Genomic DNA, 9720 nt, shown 5'->3' on the forward strand with positions numbered 1-9720 from the left:
CCCTCCTCCTCCTCCTCCTTCCTCTGCCGTTGACAATGACTGTCAGGTTCCACGTCATCGCTGGGAGACGACGATAGCTCGAGGGTTCTCGTCGTCATCACCGGCAAGGGTCCGCTCAAGGAGCAGTTCGAGCAGGAGATCTGCTCCGCAGGTTGCTTCCTCCATCCTCCTCTTCCTGTTGGGTTCGTGCTGAACGAGAAGGGCAAGGGTTCGCCAGGGTCTCCGTCAAGACAGCCTGGCTTGCGTGTGAGGACTATCCGAAGCTGCTAGGCAGCGCAGACCTAGGTAGCAGCCCATAGCTCGCTCTCCCCCCCTTCATAGCTGACTGCTCGCTGGAGGTGTGTGCTTGCATTATTCATCTTCGGGACTCGACCTCCCCATGAAGGTTCTCTCTTGTCCTCCTTTCCTCTAACCCTGCGCCCCCTGCTACACCCCTCCCGCCCAAACCTGCCCACCCACTTTCCCTTCCACCTTCCCCTCCACCTTTCCCCATCCCGTGCCCCTCCAGCCTTACCCTTTCCTTTTATTCCTCTGCATGCTACACTTCTTCTCCCCCTGCCCCGTCCCACTCCTCCCCGTCCCCCTTCCTTCCTCCACTACCTCCCCGCCTCCTTGTCCTCTTGCGCCCTCTTGCTGAACTCCCAGCAGGTCGTCGACATGTTCGGATGCGACCTCCCAGTCCTCGCCAAGAGGTCTCCCTCCTGCCCTTCAAGCTCCGTCCTCACTCAGCAGCACAGGTACGCGTGCATACAAGAGCTCGTCGCCGACGGCAAGCACGGATACCTCTTCGACGACTCCCGCCAGCTCGCCCAGCAGGTGGAGAGGCTGCGATGGGGAAGAAGAGGGGGACTGAGCAGCTATGAAGATGTTCCGCCTTCTGTCCGAGTTCCCCGAGGATCAGGAGAAACTTGACAGCATGCGGGAGTCGATCGTTTCCTCCCACTGCACCCGCTGGGAGGTGAAGGCTGGCAGTGGAAAACCTTGGTTGCGAGCTTGACGAGACTGCAGGACGAGTGGAAGGAGAGAGCCAGCAGCGTCTTCTCTCGTTATGTGGGAACGTGAGGACACGTGGAGTGGTGACATCTGAGAGAGGAAGGGGACGGGAGCTTGTGGTTCAACGACTATTTTCAACAAATTCATGTACAGAGAAACAAGTTTAGCTAGCTCGGTTCTAGATACAACGCATCGTAGTGATAGCGTGTAGATAACAGCAAGTCAAATGATGACCAGGTAAAGAATGAGAACAATAAAACATGGAGGATAAGATAACAGAGTATGGTACAAGCTTCGCGATTGAGCTTCTAGAGGACAGATGCCCGTCGTACGTTTCCTCTCCGATCTTGTACGACGATGCTTTCAGTACTCATTCGCTTCTGTGATTGAGACGAGATGAGGGGCTTGTTGAGCTTGTCGAAGGCTCCCATCTGACACTTGAGGGACTTGAAATGCTTCTTTGCGTCCTGCTGTTGGATCGACGCCCCGCAGAAAGGGCAAGGAGCATCGTCTTGCTTGCTTCCAAACATCATCGTTCTATCTGGTCTCGACGAAGATCCTTCTTCCTCCTCTTGGCTTCGCCTTCTTCTCTCCTGTCCTCTGTTGTTCTCTCTTCTCCTCTCTTCTCCTCTCTTCTTCTCTCTCCCGCTCGCTCGTTCTCTCCTCGCCTCTCGCTGCCTCTGATTGCCCACCACGGATGCAGAGTTTTATAGCCGAGGTTTTTAGAAGAACTACCTGGGGGTCCCAGCCTATTCACGGTCACCACTGGGGGTAGTCATACTGAGGGTGGTACGTTCGACACGGTGGGTAGTCACAGAAAGGGGGTAGTGGTCATAGATGGAGGGGTGTAAAAATTAAAGTACCCGTCAATTATCAGTGAAATCATGGGAAAAAGAGGGTAGTAGTACGAGAGTACCAGTGATTTTTGGGGCAAGGTGGGCAAGGAGGGGTGTATGAAGGTCTTGACATGGGGTGCCGTGAATGACGAATTGAGCACAAGGGTACTAGTACACTAGTGGTTTTCGGAGACAGCCGATGAGGCTGTAAGGGGGGGGGTAGGGTAGTTTTCCGTGGTCTCGCAACTGTTTACAGTACCCGTACTATTCAATAGGAAAAGAGCTTTAATTGGGGTGGGGGTGAGTTTTGAGATGTTTTTTGGTTTCCTTATGGCAGGTAGGGGTGGTAGAACCGAAAGTGAGGCATTGCAAGTCACGGGAGCTTGTCAGTGCCGAACAGGGGTCATTAGAACCTTCAAACGATGGGTGGGGGGTACTTTTTTTTGAATGGGTGGTATCTTTGCCGTGAGCGGATCCTCCCGAACTACCGGTACTTTGATGGGGAATGGCAGTGACTGATGGGGGGTACTTTTGTTCTATTTTGGAGGATTGAGGTGGGTGGGTTGGGGTCATGTGCATTTTCTTTAGTTCGGACTTCGGAAAGGGTGCCGGACGTGACTCAGTTCAATTCGCCGTCTGAATATTTTTCAAGTTATACTCCTACTTTTCGAGTTAATATCGCAATAATTTGAATCAATCCCGAGAGATTGAGAAGCTTCAATCGGAGTCCCGGGTCAGCAAGCAGACGGTTCAAGTTCAAACGTCGTCCCCTTGGTCATCATGTCACGGCACTTGCCGTGACCTCAACACTCTTGACAGCTGCCCGGCTCTGAATCTGCCGGGCCCGGCCGGGGATTCCGGCAATCTTGGTGTTTACTGAAAAAAATGACTAAAAACGTCATATATTTCCACACGGGGGATGGGGTGGTCTTCCAATGCTCTTGACGAAGAGGCAATACACTCTGGCCCTTGAAATGAAGTGGGTAGGGGTCACTACCCCACACTGTAGTGACTCAAGAGTTGGGTCAGAGGGTAGTCTTGTCAGCGTAGAAAACAGAAATTCCATACAGAAAATGGGGGTAGTATGACTTTGTAATCGAACTAGTAGGGGTGGGGTCACAACTTATGGAATTCTGTAGGGGGTAGTCAAATATAAGGGGGGGTAGAGGTGGAAAACCACCGAGAATAGGAAGAATGCTGTCGCAGTTGATGCACGGAAACTGGTCGAAGGTGGCAAGCGACTACATGAAGCATTCAAGATGGCTGAAGAAGTTGAACAGCACTCTCAACGGTGGCGCTGACACCCATGATGACTTCTAGGCGGCTCGTGTCGAAGGTTTCCCATGGCTCTGAGCCTGAGAGGTGCAGGTCGGTTACGATGGTTGAGTTAGTTTGATGTAGATTAATGCTGCGGTTATAATCGAAATGTTGAGGGCCAACAGTATCTTGTCAGTGTTTCAGCGGTGCCAGAAGTTGTTGCTAAAGGGGAGGTTGCTCCGGCCGTCAGTTTCCTCTTGACAACAAGTGTCTCTGCCTACCTGCTGCTTCTCTCTCCTTGTTCTCTTTCAACCCTACCCCTCTCTGACTTGCCTCCAAGATATGCTCTCGGCATTCCTTCCCTTTCCTTGTTTCATTTTGTGTGTCATATTTTTCTTCCCCCTCCATCCATCCATCCATTCCTCCCTCCCTCCCACCCACCTTCCCTTCATCCCTTATTTCTGCAAGCAATCTCCTTCAGGCCTTCCTGCCTCTCACGCACACAACGCTCTCAACATAAGTTTGGTTTACACATCTCACACTTTATTCTTCACCCTTCACATTTACTATGACAACTTCAGCACGTGCCACGAAGCTTCTCTATCCTCGCATACAGCTGTGTTATGATTGGAACCTGCACTGTTTCAGCCTCCTCTCCTGCTGCCCCTCACTCCCCTCCTTCACCTTCCTTGCCTTCTCCCGCTCGTACTCTGATATCCATGCTTCCAGCCCTGCTATCCTTTTCTTCACCTGCGCTCGTGTGCTCAGAGGTTGTGGAAGCGCAAGGCGGGAGGGACTTTACCTCTGCATTCTCTTTGTTGCGATTCCCCCCCTCCTGCGGCTCGGTCAGCTCTACACTGCACAGCATCTCATTCTCACATGCAGCACCTGTGCAGTTTCACGCAACTCCTGCAGCTGCTTTAGCTTGTCTTTGTACTTGATGCGCTGCCCGTAGAAATCCTTCAGCGTCGCCTCGATCTTGTCCATCTCCTCGGAGTTCATCTGCTCCTCCTCCTCCTCCTCCTCCTCCTCCTCCCCTTTTCCATTTGATTTCCGGCCCTTGTCAGCAGCATCGAACAGATCGCAAGGCTTCAGCTCATGCAGCGCCAAGTTCCTCTCTTGCTTGACTTGACTGTCCTGCAACAGGGAGCATTCCTTGGTGTCGTGACGCTTCTCCTCACTCCTAGTTGAGCTAGCGGCTGCATCAGAGTGACCCGCACGCTTGCTTCCATACCAGCTGCTCTCCTCCTTGTACGTCCCCGTGTCGAGATCAGAGTAGACTAGGAGGGGACGACGAGGAGCTGGTCGATGAGTCCGAAGCGTCTCCATCATCTCCACCCTCCCCGCCATGCTCCGCTCACGCTGTTCCTGCTTGTGGTGATCTGCTGCTCCAAGTCGTCGATGCGGCAAGCACAAAAAGTCGGAGGACGAGGGAGGAGGAGGAGGAGAGCACTGCGTCGAGAGAGGAGGGATGTGTCCTCCTCGCATGCCACTCATCCTCTGCAACCTCCGAGAAAGGGTGAGGGCAAGCCAGTGTTTGGCTATTCCCGCAGCTCGCGCGTAAGCCCTGCTGCTCCGCTCCATGTGTGACGACAGCGCCTTCTCGTGCTTGTATCGAATCTCCTGCGTCCCCGCCTTGATCCAACGAGCTGCTCCCTCCCGGAGAAAGCGGACCCTCCTGTCCTCGAAGGCTGCTCGCTCCTTGCTCCGCTTCTCCTTCTTGTACATCACGAAGCTCTTCATTGCACACAGCGTCTGCTTCACTGACAATCTCCGGTGGTTGTCCCTGATCGTCTGATGCTTTCTCAAGTCGCTCCCCCGCTGCTGCTGCTCCTCCCTCCATCCCTGCCATCCCACTTGCAGCAGACGCTGATTGATCCTCGTCTGCACAGCCACGATCGTCTGCCTCTCCCACCTCCTCGACTCCACATGGGAGCTGAGGGCAATTAGTGACCTTCGGATCCTCCGGCTCGTGACGTGGCAGTTAGCCCTTGTCCTCTCCAGCCTTCTCATCACCAGCCGGGCATGGATGTCCTGCCATGCCAGCAGAGCGCGAGCTGCTGCTCCCCCATGAATCGCACGCCTGAGGTCGTTCACCCTCTCGCTCTTCACTCTTGTCCGCTCCCTCCTCTCCGTCGCGTATCTTCTCATCGCCGCCAGGGTCCTGCAGCTACTCCTTGTTCTACTGTGCGACTGTGCCATCAACTGGAGGAGGTGGGCGTCAAGAGCAGGCTAGACAACAGAATTGAAGGTCTTACCTTGATTCTCTTCCGCCTCTCGTCCTCACCCACGAAGATGATCCATGCCTCGAACGCCCTCTGCCTCCTCCAGCCCTTCAAGACTTGCTGGTAGTATCGCACGATGCTCAGCTCGTGCACTAGAACCCCAAGGAGCAAGGAGAGTAAATGCTGTTTCTTGGCCCTGAACTTCGTCTCACGCCAGTTGCCAGCGAACTCCAAGTTCATCCTCTTCATCTTCTTCATGGACAAGAAGGAGAACTCGCCCCTTCCTCCCCAACGGTCGAGCGGCCCCTTGAGCACGCGGAGGTAGTGGTGCATGGCTGCCCTCCGTCGCATCAGAATCTTTCTCTTCGAACTCTCGAGGATCCTCCTCCAAGAGGACAACGACCGCACACACGTCTTGTACTCCCTGAACACATCGGCCCTGTCCTTGGCCTCGTCCTTGTTCCTGTTCTCCTGCTTCAAGATCCTCCACTCGAAGCACGCTGTCTTCAACACCAGATCTCTCCTGTGCTGGTCTGCAAGATCGCGGGATCGCCGTTTCTTCACTTTGACCACCTTCACTCTCATCCATGTCATGAGTGTTCTGCTCTTGATAGCGCATGTTTCTCGGTCTCTTACTTGCTGGTACCCGGCCCGGAGCCTGGCGCTCATCCTTTGATGACGAGCCCAGACACTCAAGTTTCGTCTCAAGAGCTTCGAGCGGGCGGAGCGGTCAGCCACGTCACGAGCGCGCGCTTCGAACTCCCTCTGCTTCATCTCCGTCCTCTTAGACAACAAACTCCAGACCTGCTCCTCCCTCCTTGACCTCATGGCTGTCAGACACACAGATTCTAACGTCGACATCTCAGCGTTGACCTCCCTCCACACCCTGAAAGACTTTGCGGCCATCGCTCGCTCCATCCTCCTCTCGAAGTCCTCCACATTGCTCGCCAGCTTCTCTTCTAGCTCCGACAGAGCGATGTTGTGGATCAAGGAAGAGAAGCCCTGCCGAGTTCGCAGGTCAACTCACACAGTACGAGGCCAACATGCAATCACCTTCTTCAGAATCATCTTCCTACTCCTCACTCTCCTCCACTCCACAAACGTCCTGATGAGCTGCTTAAAGAATGAGAACACGTCGAACAAGCTCCCGTCACTCTACCTTGCAGTGATAGTACTTCACTTTCCATGTGGAGAAGGACGTGTCGACATAAAACTGATCGTGCAAACGGGCGAGCAGGAGGGCCGACTTTGCGACTGCCCTGGCTCGATCCCGTCTATGGCGCATGTTTCCGAGCAGCGCTTCGATCGCTGGTCTTGTCAATCTCATCGCTCGGAAGGCCTTGACGAGCATGCGGGTTGAAGCCTTGATCTCAGCCGTCTTGACTTGGAGTCAGGAGACTTGAGCTCACAGCTCTCACTCACCTCTCGCCAGGCAAGCAGGCATGTCCTCTTGTACCGATCAGCCGCATGCAGCAGCGCCTGTTCTTTCGTCATCCTCCCTCACTCCCTCTCACTCCCTCCCTGCCTCCCTGCCTCCCTCCCCTCCCTCTCTCCCTTTCCCTCTCTCCGAGTAAATTGGCTCACCTTGACATTCAGCGAGTAGAGTTGCTTCCTGTCCTCTCGGTTCCTTTTCAAGCCTTGCACACATCTCGATGAAAGATGGAAAACCCGCCGGGTCACAACCGCGATCCTGAACCTCCACACCCTCCTCTCGAACTTACACACCCATCGCCATGCCGCCTACACCGCACGGTACAGTCAGCAGGGCTCCGACAGCCAACATGGGACAAGATGCACCAGAGAATGAGAGAGGATGGTGCTCTTGTCTTGGTTAAACTCTCTGAACAGCAGGAGCCTCGCTGCATAGATGATCCGATTTGATGAAGAGTCCTGCAAGCTCTACTTAACCCCCTCCCATCCTCCTCCCCCGCCCTCACACCTTCAAAGAACCGCCGCTCTCCTCTGCCCGCGACGGCATCCACGCTACGGCCCTTCCTCAGCCTGCAGACAAGATAAGGTTACCTGTCAAGCAACTTCTTCCTCTCCCTGCCATTCGTCTTCCTTCCTCCGTTTTGCTTGCCCTCCCTGGCTATTCGTTCGTGCTCAGCCCCGCCCTTAACCCCATCCCACCAGTCCCTTCTATTCTTGTCTGCCCTGCCATGTCCTGTCCTGTCATCCCCTCCCTTCCCCTCCCTTCCCTTTCCCTTCCTCTCTCCATTCATACGGTTCCGAAGTCTTCCCGCCATTCCCTCTCTGATCACCCCACCTCCATTTTCCATACTTTTTACATGGGTGGGGAGTGATGGATTAGGATAGGGGTGTTATCTACATCAAAATAAGGGGTACAGGGTGGTGAGCATATGAGGGGGTACTCACAAGCTATTGGAGGGGGTAGTCACCTGGGTGGAGATGATGAGTAAAATTGCCTAGTGAAAGATCAGCCCACGTCAGCCATGGCCACGACGAGGACGAGGAGGACGAGGACGAGGACGAGGACGAGGACGAGGACGAGGACGAGGACGAGGACGAGGACGAGGACGAGGACGAGGACGAGGACGAGGACGAGGACGAGGACGAGGACGAACATAAGGACTGAGTACGAGGAGGAAGAGGAGGAAGGAGGTTTGGAGGTAGCACATTTGAGATAGAGGCAGGAGAAATAATCGAGAGGTTGGTCTGTGTCAGGAAATGGCAAGGGGATTAAGTGGGAATGGAGCGGGCAGATTGAACTAGACAGGATAGGATCATGTATGAACAAGCGACTGGAAGGAGCGGGAAGAGGAGAAGGAGACAGGTTTACCTTACCCACTTCCTCCCTCACTTGGTTCATGCAGGCATGCACCCCTGATCAGAAGGAACCATGGTTGACGCCGAAGCTGTGCTCGCAGCCGAGCTGCAGGAGAGCAGGAGGAGGGCGGAGGAGCTCTCGGCATTGCTGGAGGCAGAGAGGAGGAGGGCTCAGGAGGCAGAGAGGAAGCTGTATGAGAAGGAGAGGCTGCTGAGAGAAAGCGAGAAAACTCCTCTTGACGAGCGAGTGGTCGAAGGCGTGCGGAGGAGGTTCGAGGAGGACGAGATCGCCCTCAAACAGCATGCTCAGAGGTTCTCCAACGCGGCGTCTGCCATAGACGTCGTGATACCCGGGCTCAAGGCGAACGCGAAAGCTGTGCAGGTGAAGTAGGAGGGAGCGAGGGGAAAGGGGAGGGAGCGAGGGGGGAGAAAAGGAGGAGTGGAGGGGGCATGGGGGTGAAGCAAGTGGAGGGAGCAGGAGGAGAGGCAGAGGATGAGAGAGGAGGCGAGGATACTCACGACTCTCCTCGAGCAGGATCAGATCGCGACTCACTTCTCGTTCCTGAGGAAGCAACTCAAGGACAGGGAGGAGAAGCTTCTGGCGGTGGTGGAGGGGCTGGCGAGCGAGAAGCTCCGGGCGCTGGAGACCCAGAAGGAAAGGATGCAGAGCATCGTGAGCTCCTGCGAGAGGGCAATCTCGAGCACCGACGAGCTGCTCAAGGGAGACGACTGGTCGCTGCTCACCAAGAAGGATGCGGTTGCCGAGCAGGTGGGGCGATCAAAGGACGACCTGTCCTCTTTGCCCCTCAGCCCCCCCCCCTCCCCCTTCTCCTCCTTCTCCTCTGCCTCCTCTTGTCTACCCCACCTCCTCTCCCTCCTCTTCCTCCTCCTTGATTCCTTCCCCGCTCCCGCTCGTACTACTCTTCCTCCGATATTGGCCCTCCTTCTCCCTCCCACCCACCTTGTTCCTCTCCTCCCTCCTCTCCTCTACCTGGCAGCAGCCTCTTTCTCACCTGCCTCCTTCAGGTCGCTGCTGCTATCGCCGGCACCTGCAAACTCGATGCGGAGTGGTCGGAGAAGATTCAAGCGAACCTGCCGGGAACTTTAGAAGAGATCATCGAGTCCCATGGAGTTGTTTCCCTCGCGTCCATCGATATGGTGCCTCCCAACATTCCTCTTCCCCTCCTCCTCTTGTTCCTCCACCTCATTATCTTCCTTTCCTCTTTCTCTCTCCTCTTCCTCTTCCTCTTCCTCTTCCTCTTCCTCTTCCTCGTCCTCGTCCTCTCTCCTCTCGTCCTTCTCCTCCTCCTCTCGTCCTTCTCCTCCTCCTCTCGTCCTTCTCCTCCTCCTCCTCACTCTCCTCCTCTTTCTTGTCCTCTAAGCCTCTTCTCTGCTCTCCTTGTCTCTAACTTCACGTGCAGCCCGAGACCGAGTGGCACAAGGACCTCGCGGTTGTTTCGCGGATCGCCGAACCTCCGCGTCACCTGAAGTCCAGCAGAGCCAGTCAGGGAAACAGCGACTTCGGCTTCATGTTCGATGTGAGCCTCCTCCTCCTCCACCACCACCACCACCTCCTCCTCCTCCTCCTCTTCCTCCTCTTCCTCCTCTTCCTCCTCTTCCTC

At 55.2% G+C, this 9720-nt stretch overlaps 3 protein-coding genes across 3 annotated transcripts in view; 2 read left to right on the forward strand and 1 right to left on the reverse strand.

Annotated features, from left to right (window-relative positions):
- Window positions 1–1488, forward strand: part of GUITHDRAFT_166291 (hypothetical protein) — a gene marked incomplete at its 5' end in the record, with an annotated part of 4300 nt that extends 2812 nt beyond the window's left edge. Inside the window, 6 exons of the mRNA XM_005821101.1 lie at window positions 47–151; window positions 208–285; window positions 339–385; window positions 649–816; window positions 866–958; window positions 1009–1488. Of these exons, the coding sequence (XP_005821158.1) occupies window positions 47–151; window positions 208–285; window positions 339–385; window positions 649–816; window positions 866–958; window positions 1009–1062 (545 nt within the window). The 3' untranslated portion in view covers window positions 1063–1488. The remainder of the gene's footprint in view (window positions 1–46; window positions 152–207; window positions 286–338; window positions 386–648; window positions 817–865; window positions 959–1008) is intronic.
- Window positions 1489–3663: 2175 nt separating this feature from the next.
- On the reverse strand, window positions 3664–7557 carry GUITHDRAFT_147429 (hypothetical protein; the record flags this gene model as incomplete). Its single annotated transcript, XM_005821102.1, has 12 exons — window positions 3664–3720; window positions 3771–3836; window positions 3889–3921; window positions 3966–5291; window positions 5345–6313; window positions 6365–6424; window positions 6471–6689; window positions 6734–6790; window positions 6896–7051; window positions 7109–7170; window positions 7251–7312; window positions 7334–7557. 12 exons carry the CDS (start codon window positions 7555–7557, stop codon window positions 3664–3666), a joined length of 3291 nt encoding a protein of 1096 aa, XP_005821159.1.
- A 614-nt stretch (window positions 7558–8171) lies between these two features.
- GUITHDRAFT_147430 (hypothetical protein) lies at window positions 8172–9636 on the forward strand (the record flags this gene model as incomplete). The annotated part of the gene is made up of 4 exons (XM_005821103.1): window positions 8172–8480; window positions 8634–8867; window positions 9125–9256; window positions 9520–9636. Coding segments are annotated over 4 exons (792 nt in total), but the record flags the coding sequence as incomplete, so codon positions are not given.
- Between the last annotated feature and the right edge of the window lie 84 nt (window positions 9637–9720).

The sequence above is a fragment of the Guillardia theta genome, assembly GCF_000315625.1.
Source record: "Guillardia theta CCMP2712 unplaced genomic scaffold GUITHscaffold_153, whole genome shotgun sequence".
In the NCBI taxonomy this organism is placed as follows: Eukaryota; class Cryptophyceae; order Pyrenomonadales; family Geminigeraceae; genus Guillardia; species Guillardia theta.